Source organism: Leptinotarsa decemlineata, unplaced genomic scaffold (assembly GCF_025532065.1).
Source record: "Leptinotarsa decemlineata unplaced genomic scaffold, Ldec_3_MD MMD2_tig00000035_RagTag_RagTag, whole genome shotgun sequence".
In the NCBI taxonomy this organism is placed as follows: Eukaryota; Metazoa; Arthropoda; class Insecta; order Coleoptera; family Chrysomelidae; genus Leptinotarsa; species Leptinotarsa decemlineata.
Window position 1 is genome coordinate 24,516,191 of NW_027412540.1, and position 18,012 is coordinate 24,534,202.

The 18,012-nt window shown below is 34.0% G+C and overlaps 1 protein-coding gene across 1 annotated transcript; it reads right to left on the reverse strand.

Annotated features, from left to right (window-relative positions):
• Window positions 1–931: 931 nt before the first annotated feature.
• On the reverse strand, window positions 932–17,723 carry Top2 (DNA topoisomerase 2). The gene is made up of 10 exons (XM_074172079.1): window positions 17,557–17,723; window positions 16,013–16,804; window positions 13,444–14,521; window positions 9,753–10,093; window positions 7,061–7,712; window positions 6,816–7,011; window positions 6,153–6,762; window positions 3,691–3,855; window positions 3,480–3,630; window positions 932–1,853 (listed from the first exon to the last, which is right to left on the reverse strand). Exons 1-10 carry the CDS (start codon window positions 17,569–17,571, stop codon window positions 1,009–1,011), a joined length of 4,845 nt encoding a protein of 1,614 aa, XP_074028180.1. The 5' UTR covers window positions 17,572–17,723; the 3' UTR covers window positions 932–1,008.
• Window positions 17,724–18,012: the final 289 nt, after the last annotated feature.

An 18,012-nucleotide genomic window follows, 5' to 3' on the forward strand; every position in this document is an offset into this window, starting at 1 on the left:
TTTCATAGTTAATTACCATTGATTAGAAGGAGATAAAACCTCAATCGTTTATATTAAATTTATTTCATTATCATCTATATTTGATTCATATTTCACTCGGAAATAAATCTGAAATTCATAATTATTTTAAATTTCTTTTATTAGTTTAAATCTACCGCTACTTTTACTAGAGTCTGTATACTAACCTGTCTATTAGCTAACTTTTTTTCCAGTTACTTTTAAATTACGGCATGCAAGCAATGTTACAACATTGTTATCTTTTACAGTTGCAAATTTTAGTTTTGCTCCAGGAACATCTTCATGTGTTAAACACATCATTTTTTTAATTGTACTTTACCATAATATGTTTATATGTATGAGGATTAGGCAGTGTTTGTCCCTACCGAACTACTAGCGCTGTTAGTGAGTGATTTTTTGTACTTCAGGAAAAAGGTTCATTGCAATAAGTTCATATCACACCAGCGTTTAAAGTTAGATAAATCGCACAGTAATAATTCAGAATCAGATAAGTCATAAATAACTTTGAACATCCTCCGATCATCAGCAAATGGAAGAAATTCACTATAGAGAATAACATCATTCAAGTCATTCACAAATAGGTTGAAAAGTAATGGTCCTAAATGAGATACTTGCGGTACACCAGGTGGAACTGTGATTGAGGAAGATATTGAGTTACCATATTTCACATATTGGACTCCGCAGGCAAGATAATTTTCAATTCATTTCAGAATGTTTCCCCAAATACCCAGCATTTAGTTGGTATATCATTTATGGACATATAATACTGACTAGTGTGTTTATCAATTTCATTAATAGTTTTTAGCCAACTTTTGCCATAAACTTATGTTTAAGATAAGCATTCCAAAAATAAAACAATTCCTTTTTTATTAAAAAAAAAAAAACTAATTACATAAAGTGAACGACAGTAAAATACACCAGTCGTGTACAATTTAATAAATACAACTTATGACCAAAAATATCAAAATATAAAAATAAATTTAATACTTTCTAAAAATCGTCGTCATCTGAATCATCAAATGTGTACTTTGACTTTGCGGCCCCTCTGCCTGGTCTCACAGACCTCACAACTTCCGGCGACTCAGATACATCACTATGACTGGCAACTTTATCAAATTTGTCTAATTCAAAATCACTATCATTTTTCTTACTTTTGCTTTTAACAGGACGGAAATCTTCGTCATCAGTGGAATCATTCTTTTTTGAGCTTTTCGTTTTCTTAGCAAAATCATCATCACTTGAATCACTTTTCTTTTTCTTTGTTTTGGTCTTTTTAGAAGACGATTCATCATCGCTGCTCTTTTTCTTTTTCTGTCTGGGCTTTTTAGGTTTGGGTTCTTTTGATTTTGGTTTAGGTTTGGATTTACCTCCAAATATATCATCATCGCTGGATATTGTCTGCGATTTTGTTTTCTTTGACGATGCATCATCTGAGTCTGATTGACTTTCATCTACTTTCTTTCTCTTGTTGCTAACCTCTGAAGTTTTGCTTTCGTCTTTTTTTCTTCCGATTAGCGAATCAAACATATCTTCAGATGTTTCATGTCGAGGAGGAGGCTTTTCCTCGTCGTCTGAACTGACCAGCACTTCTTGACGATTTGTTTCCATAATAGCACCATTTTCAAATAATTCGGGTTCATCGTCCGATTTTTCTTCTTCATCGGAAAGGCTGTATTTGATAACTTTGGCGGAAGCCCTCCGATTCAAAGTACGTTCTTTGATTAGTGGGCTGCTTACTCTGAATTCTACATCCGACCCACCTGAAAAATCTGATATGTCTTCTGAATCTGAATCGTCTTTCTTCTTCCTGCCTTTCTTCTTAGGAGATCCGTTAGCTGAAAAATATATTATTTCATTGTATACTATCTTGCAACTTAATAATAAACAATTTTTAGGATTATTCATAAATTCATACACAGCCCATTGCCTCTCTTGTGAATCTAACTTTTTAGGTACATGTAACAGATACCTGACTGAAAAACAAGAACTAACCCAGCTAATGTCGCGCATAAAGCTGAAGTAAAACCATCGGACATCTGTGCGTCTCATATAACTTCATGTGAACCTACGTAGATACACCTGAGAGGCAAGGAGTAAGATGTTTTTCACCCGAACTTGGGCATGTCATGTGACTCCCACCCCGAAATCAATTTTATTTGTTGGGGATACTCAGAAGGTTCACTCCGTCAGAAATGACCTGCCCGGTATTGACGAGGAGCCAGTACTCCGAAATCGGTCTATCGGTGGTCGTCCCGACCAAATGAAATTAATTTCTGCTTCTCATATATAGGAAGTTACTTGCGACGAATATTCTAAATATAAGACGTTGCACAGGTGCCTGATGGTTTTACTTCAGATTTCTGCGAGGCATTAGCTGGGTTAGTTGTTGTTTTTCCATTGGGTATCTGCCTCAGTCGGTAGCCAAGCGGTTCGGCGTGGGTGCTTTGTTCACTCACTCGAATTGACTGCCGTGTTGGTCGGTGGTTCAAGCCCTACTCTGAACGATCGATCTTCACTTGCTACCGTCCAACCCGTGTTAGGAATCACACGTTAAAAGGTAAGACCTCGTTAATCCTTAGCTCGCACAAGTTTCGACTTCTGAGGGTTGTCGTTCGTAGGGGTGCGACAGCTGGTTATCGGAAAAACAGATTTTAAACAGACAGACAGACAGAAACACGTACCTACAAAGTCGTAGATCTACATAAGAGGCAAGGGGTAAGGTGTTTTTCACCTGAACTTGGGCATATCATATGCACCTCTCCGAAATATATTTATAACAGCCCAGCTATTGATTGCATAATAGGAACTTTTGTTTCATGATAAAACGAATTTCAATAAATTTCATCAGCTACATTTTTTAACAATTGTAACGAATACACATAAAATGTTGTTTAAGAACATATTGTAAATTTATATAGCCCAAAACACGTGTCTATGTTTTGCCACTTTCTTGAGTGTTATGTCCGATAAATTATCTCCTGTATTCAGACATTCAAGAACCTTTGCATTTATATCATTTCCTAGACCTGGATGTTGTTCAGATAGCTATAGCTGCCTACGTGGTGATATTAGTAGCATTCTTGTAAACACAAGGTCTGGGAAAATTTCCATGACCACTCTCTGTGTGGCGCTGACGGCACCATCTTTTGAGACAGACAGAAAACTACTCAAAATACAGTCATTAGGACCCTCGTATAACTTGAAGGTCATCTTTTGAGTTTCTTTTAACGCCAGCAGGGTCCAAATATCCAGTAGATCACCAACGATGACATCAATGACTGGATTGGATCTTAAATGCAACACTTATGAGCTCTGGTATCATTAAGATGTAAGATTTTAGAGGAAGCCAAAGATGGTGGTATCTTTATTGAGGAATTTGTAGTAATTATTTCTTGTAGTATACACCAATGCTGCAGGCGTTATTAGGTTCGAAAACTAGTATTTAAAAATGAGGCCCATACCTTTGGGGAAATTGAGTTTGCTTTGTTTCAATCCATCTCCTCCTGCTTCCTTCTTTTTCCTTGCCTTCTTTACAACATCTTCAGGAGTTCCCAACTTTTCTTTCAGTGTCTTCTTACTCTTCACCATATCGTCAAATTCGTCCTGTTCTTCCTATATGAAAGAAAAAGTGAACAACTATCTTAAAAAAATGTTCTTTTGTATCCAACTCACATCTTCCTCTGTGTTCACTTCCCTTTTAACTCCTTTCTTTAATCTACTTTCTTTGCTCTTTACTGCAACTTGAATTTTTTTCTTGATGTCTTCACTGATTGTAGGTTCGACTCTCTGGGCATTGGAAGAAGGCATTGTTTCAAAGATTTTAACTTTTTTTTTACCCTGAAAAATTGAAAGAAAATAGTTAATCCCTTTATAGACCAAGATCAGAAGGTCATCCACTGAGATTTGTATTGTTCATTAATAATATGTCTGAATACACCCATGAACACAATCGCAAAAAACTAATCCGTTTCGCCCATGATACTGGTGTGATTATCTCAAGGGAAATTTCGATGATATTGTGTCAAATGTACGATCTAATATTGATTCAATGATAAATTTTAGCAAAGTAAACAGGTTAATTTCAAATAATGCCAAAACAAAATTCATACAGATTACACCAAATTCAGAAATTGTGATATCGATATGATAAATTCTTACCCTTCCCGTCTTTGTGGTATCCTATGCAGCATGAAAAAAATCAAATTAGAAATTTACTGAACAATTATGCTGTATTCAATAATACAAACTTCTGAAAAAGAACATCAGATTTCTGCATAAAAAGAAAACTGAAAACATAGAATGAGGACTTACTTTACAGATTATCATACATATTTTTGATACTTGATGTTATAGTGTTGTAGTGTTATTCTTCACATTAAGACAATATTTTTTTTTCAAATTATTTGCTGCTTTTGGTTTATTTATACCTTCTAAAAAATCATGTATTTAAATACCTCTTTTTGTGTTTTCAATACGAAAAGAGCAATAACCACAAGATATTCGGTATACTTCCTGGGGTCTTTGGCTGACCTGAGACTATTTTTTATTGTTTTTATGTGTTTGAAAGTGAATATGAATCCATGATTTCGTGGAATGTTCGAATAAGGACTTACAAAGAACAGATCTTCCACTGACAGTCTGTTCCAGTACTACAGAGGCAAAAACCCACCAAAAAAAGACCATAGCAGTCAGTAGCTATAACAAAACTGTGTCAGCAACAGTTGACACTGGTCAACAGACAAGGTCCGATTCTGCTCCATGACAACCCGCATCTGCATGTTTCACAAATCACCATCCATAAGTTAAACGAATTGATCGTCTAAGTTCTGCTTCGTCCACCATACTCCCCAGACCTCTTATCAACGGACTACTATGTTTTCCGGAACTTCAATTACTTTCTCACCAGTAGAACCTCCAGCAATGCTATGTTATGTATCACTACTATTTTATTCTACTTAGCGGTTAAGTTTTATCTTAAATGGTCATATATAATTGTTTATTGTCTTTTAATTTTATACTCAGTGCTAGTGTGCATCTGCTTTCCTTTTGACCTGTCATAATTGTATTGAATGCATAACATGATGAAATAAATTCTGTCAGTCAATCAGGACCGGGCAAAAATGGCCTTTGTCGACTTCATTAAATTCCGAGCACCTAAATTTTATGCTGACAGGATTAATCAACTTGTGTTACGTTGCCAAAAGTGCACTGATTCAAATGACGGCCATTTTGCTTAAATTGATTAAGTATTCACTGAGTAAAGACATGCTTTGAGAAGCCATTGTATGACGAAACACTTGTTGCGTTTTTGTAAAACTGTTTAGTGAAAATCTCACAATAAAGTGTTTTTTGAATATGCTAGTTATCAAGTTTCATCAAGTATCAGTCAATTCCATTATATATTTACTGAGATATTACAGTTCAGAGTAGACTCATAACAACGAGCAAAGCTTTTGAAACAACCTAATACTTTGAAGGATGTACAAATGCCTTGGAATGGACCAATCTTGGTAGATTGAGCCAGAAGTCTGAAACTCTTCTTGTAATCCAGATACTAGTGTTTTGCAAAGCCTAAAAAGATACCAATAACAGGTAGCGCCCTCTTCTGCAAATTAGTCAGCAGCTTTATTACTGCTTGGCTGTACAAAAATATTTTCAATGATCTGTACCTGAGGATGATTACTGCCATTCTCTTCATACACAAATCGAATACGTAGTAGGTATGTGACTAATCCTAGAAGCCTAATTATGACCAAATCTTAGGAAATTATTGGCTCAACGACAAGCAAGTCTTTGCGCCTTTCTTTTTTTTCAAATAGCAGTAGATTGTTTTATCTTTGACCACCAATGAGTACAAAAAATTATCATGTCAGGTTTCATCAGCCACCATATCTTCCAATTATTTTTGGTCAGCGTCAATGCTAATTCTGCTTTTTTTCATATCCTATCTAAGAGACAGTTTCAGGTCGGTCTGGAATCTAGCATCACCCCCAAAAAAATTCCCCAACAGTTGTATCTCTACACCAAGAAGTTACAGGATCCTCTTGGCGATTTCAATTTAAATATAAATATCAATTTTTTGTTGGACAAACGAAAACAATTTCATTCAACTCATAGAGACAAATTTCACTTACTGGTTGAGACTTTTGTCTTTTCTGTAGTTCCTGAATCAGCTCATCTCTTTCCTTTTTCTCCAGTTTATCAAGCTGTTCAATGAATACATCAAGATCTTCTCTCCACAAATCAGAAGGTGACTTGCGTTTCAAAACATCCAGTTCCGTCAATTTATTTTCTTTCTGCCTGAGTAATTCATTCTTCCTTTCTTCGGTCAACATCCACATCGACAATCCCAACAGATAATCAAATTTCTTGACATCAGGACTAGTTTTTTCCGAGTACTCTTTTTTCTTCTTTTTGGAAGATGTTTCTTCAGAATCATCTTGAGATTCTTCATCTGCAGGTTCTTCGGCCTCTTCTTCTTCCTCTTCCTCCTGTGTTCGTGCCTTCCACTCCATGACCGGGTCTGGAGCGTATCCCCTTCTGATCAACTCATCAACTATGGTTTTCCTTTTTTTGTTTTCAACCGTGATTTCGCCAGTACATTTTTCCAATATGAATCTAGCCTGATTACTCAATTTGGCTGCTTCTGCTTCTAGGATACCCAGAAGATAGTCTTTACGCTTCTGATACATTTTCAAGCGAACAGTATAAAATTCTTGGAGTATGTCCATAACCGTATCAAAGCTGAAATAGCAAGGAACATTAGTGAGAAATACTGCCTAATGGGATTTTAAAACCTTTTCAAACAACCATATTCGTCGAACGCGTTCATAGAGTTGGTATTAATGAGACTCTGCAGTTTGAACGCTTTATGTAATCCTTCCTTTTCCATGGTTTGCATTTGTCCGTTTTGCAAGGATACAACAAACTTCACGGTAGCATCTGTACTGTAATCCTTATAGTCTGACAAAACTGCTTTTACTTTTTCAGTACCTACGACAAATAAAATTAATTTCATCAAAAACTCAGAACTCATTCTCACCATGATTCATTGGTTCAAGAACATTTTCCTTATAATTTTGGGTCCAGGTTCCAATGGGAAGTTCCGTAATCTCTACTGTGTCATTATCAAGTATAGCTATTTCTCCACTAACTACATATCTGCCATCCCCTCCATATTCAATTGTACCAGTAAAATTTTTGTACCAAGGTATGAGTTCCTTTGGTTCTTCTCCATCCAACAGTCGTCTGATATTTTCCACCAGATCCCGAGGATTGTAATTGGGAATTCTTGTCATCCAACCTGTACCAATACCATCAGCACCATTGACTAGTACCATAGGTATTATGGGAATATACCAATACGGTTCGATTTTAACATTATCATCGTATTCATGTTTGAGCAACGCATCATCATGTGGATGAAAGATCAATCGAGTCAAAGGAGACATTTTAGTGAAAATATACCTTGGACTTGCAGAGTCCTTTCCCCCTGTCAGACGAGTACCGAATTGACCTCTCGGTTCCAAGAGGTTGATATTATTGCTGCCGACATAGTTTTGGGCCATGCCAACTATCGTCATTGCCAGAGAAGTATCACCGTGATGGTATCCAGACTTTTCTATAACGGAACCAACAAGCTGGCCTACTTTAACTTCCTTCTTATCATTGCGTTTTATACATACATACAGGACCTGAAATATTCAACAAACGTAGTGAAAAAACTGTCCTACCTTGATACATCAAACAGTTATCAAGTAATGACTTTCCAATTTAATACTAAAATTGCTGAACTCATTATAATGTATCAATGAGAAAAATAAAAAAAACAAAGACAATTCTCCATTCAATTTCTGACCATACAAATATTTATTTATTTATTTATTTATTCATGGGTAACTCCCATTTAATATAAGTTACACAAATATCAGATTGTTAACACAAATCTTATCTAATTTAATTATAAGTAATAACAATTTAAACAGTTATAGTAGAGAATCGAAATGAAGCGAGAATAAAAGTAAATGACAGATACAAGCAATTTAAGAATAAGTATATCTTAACTTATTTCTAAGAATATCCTCGGAAATATGAAAGAGATCGAATTTTGTATTATTCCCGTTTATGACTATTCTTGATAAAGGAGAATGCATTCCATAGTTACACCTATGGTAATCTATTGCAAAGGTTAGATTATTTCGTGTTTTTCTAGAGGGAACATGAAGATTTACTTGGGCAAGAAGAGTTGAGCAATTAATTCTAAAATTAAGCAATTTATGAAGGAATATAATATCTATATGTTCTCTGCGTAAACTAAGTTTCGGTAAACCAGTTACAGACCGAATTTCTGAAAAAGAGTGATCACTGAGAGGTATAGACAACTTGAAGGCGATAAATTTTTTAAATTTGTTTTGTACTTTTTCTATAGTGTACTTATGAATTTCATAAGTTGGTGACCAAACACAGCTACAATATTCTGTAATCGATCTAACCAAAGCGAAATACAATAACTTGATAGAATTAATGTTGGTGAAGTCTTTTGTAGTCCTGCATACAAAGCCTAACATTTTCATTGCTTTGCTAGAGATCTGTTCATACTGCAGGTGAAAATCCATTTTGACATCCACCACTACACCAAGATCTCGTATGGATTTCACCGATTCTAATAGTTTGCCTGCTATAGTATACATATTGTTGTAATGAGTAAGTGATCTAGAAAAAGACATACTTTTGCATTTAGACACATTCACGTCCATATCATTGTCTACACACCATTCAGTAAAAGATGTAATGTCATTCTGAATATGTTCGTAGTCAACTGTGGATACAATGGTTTTGAATATTTTCAAGTCATCAGCAAACATTAATACTTCAGAATGACTAATTTTGGTTTTGATATCGTTGACAAAGATATTAAATAGGAATGGCCCTAAATGGCTTCCTTGTGGAACTCCTGAGCTAACCGAGATTTGTTGAGATGTAAATCCTTTAATTTTTACAACTTGTGTTCTGTTACATAGATAATTTGTGAGCCATTTCAATAAATTCCCAAAGAAACCGATTGCCTCCAATTTTGCACCGAGAATCCTGTGATTAACTGTGTCAAATGCTTTGGAAAAATCTGTGTATATCACATCCACTTGCTGTTTTTTCTCCAAAGCATTTAAGATATACTGAGAGTAGAGCAACAAATTAGTATTGGTCGATTTGCCCTGGCAAAAACCATGTTGCTCATCAATTATAACCTGATTCAGAGGGGTCTTTATATTATCGCATATGATGCTTTCCATCAATTTAGGTATAGCACTCAATATGCTAATGGGGCGAAAATTTTTTATGTTTGCTCTGTCTCCAGACTTATATATAGGCGTTATGTAACTCGATTTCCATACAAGAGGGACCTCACCTAGACTGAGTGAAGCTGTAAAAAGCAAAAATAGTGGTTTTGTCAGAGTAAATCTACACATATGTACACATACAGAAACACAACTCCACATATGTTCGTAACTATATACAATACTACCAATAGAAAATTCTTAATAAAAGAATATGCTAATCTAGTTCTATCCCCAATACTATATGATTTTAATTCTACTGACAATTTTTTAAATTCCTTTTTTGGATTCATTTATATTCCTCAAGTATATCTTCATTTCCATGAGAGGTTTTTTTTTTTGGATGTTACTTCATATACATTACACTCATTTGTACTCTTTGTCGAATTTTTTTCTTACCTTCCTTTGACCAGGTTTCATACCATCCACCAGACTTGGAATTGACCTAATGTTATCTCCATTGGAAAATAAAACGAGTTCCATGTTGACAAAATCAGCGAAAGATATAAATTTAGTTTCTTTGCCATAAAGATATTTTTCTGGCAAACCAATTTCTTTCCTTCTTCTGCTTTCTACCATGAAGTTAGTCAGCCATTCTTTTCTTAGATCGATATGTTTTTTGCTGAAAGCGAGTAGAATGTGGTCATCGTCTTGCTGACCACTGTATCTGAATCTGATTCGATGCCTATCCATATTGCTAAAATACTCTCGTCCCTCTTTAGGATCGGATGTTCCCAAACCTGAATACAAACAAATATTACAAAATATTCAGTAGAATTTATAGTATTGACTTTATTTCAACTTTCCCAAGAAACATTGGCTGTTTATAATGGGAAACTCAAAGTGTATAAAATATATAAACATGTTCAAGGATAAATTGTCAAAAGTGAAAATACTATTCATCATTCTAAAGTCAAAGGGATGATCTAACTGAAAAAGAAAGTTTGATTTTTTCACAGCACTTGATAGTGTTAACCGTGAAACCTATGTAAATTCCAGATATATGGTGTCAGAGCATTATTTTCAATTATTATCACAAAATATTCAGCAATAATATTATAGCCAGTCTTTTTTATTTATTTATTTATTTTACGGGATCACCCCCATTTAGAATAAAATTAACAATTATATAATAAAGTAATATACTACATTACATTAACTCAAGTTATTATAAAATACATATCACAATACTACCATGCAGTTAAGAGATTGTTTTTGAATTTGCTGAGAGATATACCAGTTACTTCCAATTTTCTTTCATCAATAAGTCGAAGTGTACGATCAACAGGGTTATGTAAGCCATAATTTGTAGAATGAAACCGTAAGTGAAACAAATCGCTGGACCTTAAAATTCTGTTTGGGACATTGAAATTAATATTTTCTAGAATTTCAGGAGCAACAATTAATCAGTAACTTGTATATGAAAATTAGATCAAAGTTTTCCCTTCTTTTTCTCAACAGATTGAGATTAAGGATTTCTATAATGTTGCTATAATCATGGTCCATAACAGGTATACTCATTCTATGAGCACAAAATCTTAGGAATTTGTTTTGAACTCTTTCAAGAGTAAGATTGTGATTGTCCTAAAATGGAGACCATATCATTGAAAATAACCTTATGTTATCCAAGAAGCTACGTAATCTTACTAGTTCAGTAAAACTTTTTGAATGCAACAGCTATCTGAAATGGTTTCATTTTCATAGATATAGTGAGATGCTGAAAAACTCAGGAATAGTGTTGGTAAGCAAAGCTCTCATGACATTCATAAATGAGAAAATAATGCCAGCTGCAGAAGATAAGATTTCAGAGAATTTTGAAACCTTTGCACAAGAACCCAAATTAACAAATAACAACGGAACTCAAGATGATCACTTATCTCAGTCTGAGTTTATTCCTCATGAATCAAGAACAAAAAATATAGATAAGTCACTTTTTACAGAGATGAATGAAACAATAAATCATTCTGATTTTTTAGAACTGAAATGGACGTAGAATCTATAAAAGTACTGAAAATATTACATATTGATGTACAATCCATGGCATCAAAAATAAATCAAATTGAAAGTCTATTAATTCAGACAAATATTGACTTCCTGTGAACACTGGATAAATGATTTGAACATTAACATGGCAGTTATTCCTAATTATACGTTGATGACATCTTTTTGCAGAAAGTCAAGAATTCATGGAGGAACGGCTATCTACATGAAAAACAATACAGGAATAAATTATAGGCCAATGACAAACAAATTTTCTGAGGAGATGGAACTTGAGTACTGTATGCTAGAAATAACTGCGAATGTAAAAATATGCTTGATTTGCATATACAGACCCCCAAATGGCTGTGTTGAGAACTTTATTGACAAATTGTCTCCCATTATCAATGAAGTATCATCTACTCATAAAATCATAATTTGTGGTGATTTGAACATTGATTTTGTAGACAAGAAAAACGACAACTTTAAATTATTAAAGGATCTGATGGATTCATATGAATGCCACAATTTAGTTTCGACACGTACAAGAATTTGCACTAATAAAAACAATCAAACTTCAATTAGTGGAATTGACTACATTATAACTAACTTGGATCTTAATAAATGTACTCAAAAAACATTCAATCCCCACCTCTCAGATCATTTAGCAACTTCTATGCATTATAACTACAGCACTGAAGTAGATATTATCCCTACTGGCTTCCACAGAAACATATCATTTAAGAATATCCGTCAGTTAAAAACAATGTTAGATACAAAGGAATGGGATATATCCTACGAAAAATCATTATCGGTCAATTTCCAGAATTTCTGTGATCAATTCAAAATGCTTTACGATGAATCATGTCAACCGATACCCAATTCGAAGACCTCACGAAAAAAAAATAAAACAAATTGGTTTAATCTGGAGTTAAAACTGGCAAGGGATGATCTAGACAATGCCTACGTTATGAGTAAACAATCAGAAAATGCATTGTTGGAAAGATTGTATAAAACAAAAAGGAAAAATTATAGATAACTTATAAGCGATGCTAAACGGGCTAGCATTAACGAAAACATTGTTAAAGTCAGTAACAAATCAAAACAAATTTGGAAGGAAGTCAACACAAAATTAGGCAGAAGTCCAAAAAATAAAAGCGGTATAACACTTACAATAAATGATACCACATTTACTGATCCCGTCTCAGTAGCTAATTGTTTTGGCGAACATTTCTCCACTAATATAAAAAACAAAATTGACGAATATTTTGGAGTTGACATGTTTCAAAGCTGCACCACTGGTGAAATGCAACAAAATACCTTTTTCTTTGAACCCGCCACAACCGAAGAGGTCAAATCAACAATATTCAACCTCAAAAGTAAAACGGCATCAGGACCTGATAATGTATTTCCCAATGTTTTGAAACTAGTTTCCATTAATGTGGTGCAACCCCTAACTGACCTGATCAATATGTCTATTGAAACAGGTGAATTTCCAGATGTGCTGAAATTGAGTAAAGTGATCGACATACATAAAAGTGGTAATAGATCAGAAATTGATAATTATAGACCAATTAGTCTTTTCAGTATTTTTTCAAAAATTTTAGAAAGACTAATGTACAATAGACTAATGAATTTTTTAATAAGTCATAAAATTTTATCTGATTCTCAACATGGATTTCGCATGGGCAGGTCAACTGAATCTGCTACTACCCTTTTTGTTGATTTCATATCTAGGAATATGGACAATAGGAAGCACGTGGCAGGAATTTTCTTTGACTTGTCTAAAGCTTTCGACTGTATTGATAAAGTGTTTATGGCTTCCAAACTGTATAATATTGGCATTAGAGGAAATAATCTTGACTGGATCATTTCATTCCTATCAAATAGACAATTCTTTGTAGAAATAGATAGTGTTGAGTCAGAAAGATATTCAGAACAAGGGCAAAAAGTTCATATCAGAACTGCATTGAGGATTGGAGGGGGACTACTTTGAAGAGGACAAAATAGAAATTGATGAATAAATGAATCTTTTTTGAGAAAAATTAGCAGGGTATGTTATTCAATACAACACATAAAAAAGCATGAGTATATAATTTTGTAATAAATTTACCTTTGTAATATTTGACGGAGTAGGTATGATGATTGGGGGTATTTGCTTTCCATTCTTCAAACTCAGGTAGAGAGTAGAATGACAAACACTCGTTCTTCTTTCGTGCTTTGACAATGGGGGTGATGAACTGCTCAAGAAAATCCCGTTGCAGCAATTCGGGCCAATTGTGATGTATGAAATTGATGAGCAAACCCTTAATGTGGGACCCATCCTGATCCTGATCAGTCATTATCATAACTTTGCCGTACCTTAAAGTTTTCATATCCTCGATGGAATTATATTTCTTTTTATACTGCAATCCAAGGATTTTGATTATATTATTAATTTCGACATTTTCCAGTATTTGTTTGTGCGTGGCTTCTCGTACGTTTAATAATTTACCTCTTAGTGGAAATATACCGTAATGATCTCTGCCTACCACTCCCAGACCAGACACGACGGTACTTTTGGCTGAGTCTCCCTCAGTCAAAATCAGAGTACACTTGAGTGCATTCTTTGTTCCAGCTTCGTTTGCATCTTCTAGTTTGGGAATGCCTTTCAGTTTGCTTTGTTTCTTTCCACTGGTTTTAGCTAACTCATTCTGGGCTTTGAACTTGGCCCACGAAAGTACCGATTCAACTATGCCGCTCTTGGTTACTTGATTTATGAACTTCTCACTGAGTGTACACTTGGATCCGAAACTTTTCATTTGCAAAGTCATATGTTCCTTAGTTTGTGAATCGAATGAAGGATTAACGATGAGACAATTAATGAAGACCCACATATGGGTTTTCACTTGAAACGGTTTGATATTGACACCACCTTTGTTTTTCTTTTTCAAGACCTCTATGAGCTGTTTCACAACCATATCAACGATATAATCAACATGTCGACCACCTTTAGAAGTTGCAATACTGTTGACGAACGAAACTTGTTGAAAGCCCCTATCAGAAATTGTTAAAGCAACCTCCCATCTTTCATTAGCCTGCTCGTAAACTACTTTTAGAGGGTTTCCTGTATCATCCTCTTTTCCTTTGATGTACAAGTCAATATAGTCTTTAAAAGACTTGACTGGTAATTTTTTACCATTCAAAAAGACCTAAAAAAAGATTGTTATATTATATCGTACTAATTCAACATCTTTACTATGTATATTTTGAAGGCACTTTCTGATGATTGAAAGAAGATGACATCTTACACTTTATTTTGTGAATTTTAGACAAATTTTCTACAAAAGTGATGTGAACACTATGAAAGTCAGATTCCTGTTAAGCTGAATGAAGTATCTTTTAGCATTTGCTAAAAAATATTTTGACGTCTGACCTAGGAATCGCAAGTTGAAAGGTAAGACCTCGTTAATCCATAGCTCATTTGTTTTGACTTTTAGGGGTTGTCTTTCGTCGGGGGGAGGGGGGGGGCAGGTGGTTAAAAGAAAAACATATTTTTTTAAGTAAAGTAGAAAAATGTGGAACCATTATATTCAAACGAGTTGGTAAAAATATATGAATATGAATAAATATGATCTCTGATCTCATCTAGTAGTATGTATCTATATTTCATCATAGTTTTTTTTCTTGTTTACAATTTCTTGCAAGAGGGAGCTCTAACAATTTACAGAATCAAATCATTTTGTGAGTATTAGTTAATGAATAAGGAAAAAATATAATTAACGAAACTCAACTCATATTATTTTAAGGTTTCATTCTCCAAAACGAGAACTGTATCCATTAAACACATTATTGGGTTATTAAGAGTTCAAAATAATTTTTGATGGAAGGGACCAGTCTTCAAAAAGTGCTATAAATAAATTCAGTTTCTTTGTTGATTATAATAATTATTATCAATCCAATGAAGTAACATATAGGCATAGGATACGTCACATAAGTAAAAAGACTAAATTCTAAAATAGATTTAAAAGAATATCAAAATTATATAGGAGCAAAGTGGTAGTACGTAGTGTATAAAGTGCTGGTAAAGATATAAATAAGTTATATAACATTAAGATTAGACAAAGATTTTGTTAAAAAATTCATTCAGCCTGTAGAAGAAAGTCTATGATCATTTTTTAGAGTTTCAATTCAAAGTTACAAATGCGTAGTGATTTCGGGGTGGGGGGTAGGTGGTTGTACCCTTTGATTCCCATGACTGTGGGACCCTGACCCGTTATTTAAACAGTGTGTTTTGGAATGATTTCCTATATTTTCCTTATAAAATATGGATTTGTATTATCTGTGACATTGGATTAGTGTTTTCTACTACATATGTGCAAAGCAAGCTATTTTCTGTACATACAGGGTGATCACTGTTAAAATGTCTAGGCGTTGAAAAAAAGTGGCTTGCATGGTTCTAGATAATGACAAATAGTGTGGTTTGGTATTTTCATCTCTTCCACTGGCAGCTTATGTTGCTTCATCTGATACAAAGGATGGAATAATTAAGAACTTTCTTCTCTCTCAATTCAAGATCTCAAGTCGTATACCACAGAAAAATGAAATAACTTCCTTAGTATGTGAGCAACGAGAACTGAGTTTCAACTGATGACTGGCAGCTGGCGAGAAAAAAATAACAATTACTACAACAAGAAATATACCTTAACACCTCTTGTAGATGCAGCAACGTCAAAAGCCCTTCTTGACATTAATCCTACTATCCCTTCATCTAATTTGTCCATTTTGAACTTTGTTAAATCTGGACTGAATGTGATCTTTGTGTAATCTTCTCCGGATGCATCTTTTACTCTAGGTTCCGATGCTCTTGTCATATTGCTACCCCAGGTTTGTTTGAATTGTTTTTTATATTCGCGGGAAGATGTTTCGACAGTAAATTTATTACTAAAAATGTTGCACAGTTTGGCACCATAACCGTTTCTACCACCAGTTACTTTTTCTTCTTCGTCGTTGTAATTCGAAGAAGTGAGAAGGTGACCGAAAATCATAGTCGGGACATACATATTTTCTTCTTTATGCATTGCTACTGGAATACCTTGTCCGTTATTCCATACTGAGATTATATTTTCTTCAGGATTTATCTCAACTTTGATGCAATCCATTTTTTTGTCTCTTTGTTTATTGTCTGCAGCATTGACCAATATCTCATCAAAAATTTTGTATAAACCTGGAACATATTCTATTTGCTTTTGAACCATTATTTGTTGTTCTGTGTCATATATCCACATAATTTCTGTCACTTTTTCAACGGAGCCAATGTATGTGTCAGGACGCAATAGGATATGTTCTAACTGGGACTTTTTTTGATACGTTTTCTCGATTGTTTGCTTTTTTGGAGGTTTATTTGTAGCTTTGGGAGGAGGCTCTGATTCTACATTATCTTTTTCACCATTCTCATTTCCATTAGATGTGGAATTCATTTTGGAAAACATACTCTGAAAAAAATTAAATAAGTGAGAAATTAGTTTGTTAATATTTTGTCAGTTTTTACAGATTATCATCAAACCATCTCTTTGTTCGATATTTTATTGATTTCATTGTAGATAAAGGCTCAACAACCCTCAGACAAACATTTTGCAAAGAACATTCCAAACTATGAATAAGATATGATGCAATAAGATTCAATGCATTTTCCTTCTCTACACTTGCTGAAAGTTTTCGCACTAGAAATTTATATTTATGAAACACACTGAACATTTCGGTTTTTTAATATTTTTCCAAAATATCTGGCCTCAACTTTAGATGTAATAGGCAAGTACTAATTCTGATATATAGACATCTAAAATGTTTCACTGATATAGGAAAAGCAGTATGCAAAATTTTGAAAGTTTCAACACATCTGAAAATGTTCCCTTTAATGTCTTGATCATATTAGTGAGAGGACATATTAGTTAAAATTAGCATCTTAACATTTGATCATTTTCTTGAAATCACAAAAAAAACATGAGTTTTTCACTATTGCATGACACCTGCATCATCTCTTGCACTGGCCCAAAAAATATAAAACCTAGATCTCTAGGTCTTCTATAGAGAAAATCAGTTTCGTCGACAAGCAACTGACTGATAACAAATTTAGCTACTTCAACTTAGTACTAATAAAAAGGACAAGCAAAAATATTATTGCTAAATAATGTTTTAACGGTGGCGTCTGCCATTTTATGAGAAACTTTATGAAAGAAAAGCTCACCCTTATATCTGCCATTTTTCACTTATTAGCAATCACAATGGTCTACGTTATGTTGAAATATCAGAAAAACATTGTCAAATCAGCTCAATTCTGAACAATTTCTAGATTCTGAAAACAAACAATGGCTCCACAATAAACCACTCGTTTGGAATTGATACTTCTCGTGTATAGTCGCGTGTAATCGTAATATTTTCAAATTTGGCCAATGATAAACTTCATTTTAAATCAATTGACCAATCACAGGGATAATAAATAAACCAATCTTCACTTTTAGCGGCTCTAGGTATGTTTTGTTACCGCAAATCTTGAAGCATTTTCCATTGCTAAAAGTAGTGCAAAATCAGTGTCTTTCTATCCTTAATTAACGTATTTAGAATTAGAGGATAGAGAAACTGTGAATATGCACTGCTTTATCAATAGAAAACTGTGTTGGTAACCTGTTCCAGATGTGTTATT

Bases quoted from the DNA above. Each gene is read 5' to 3' on its own strand.
- Top2 (XM_074172079.1), bottom strand. The intron at 14,522-16,012 runs GTATATTTCTTG...ATCTTTTTTTAG, and splicing joins CATCTACAAGAGGTGTTAAG to GTCTTTTTGAATGGTAAAAA. The intron at 3,631-3,690 runs GTGAGTTGGATA...TCTTTCATATAG, and splicing joins AAGTGAACACAGAGGAAGAT to GAAGAACAGGACGAATTTGA.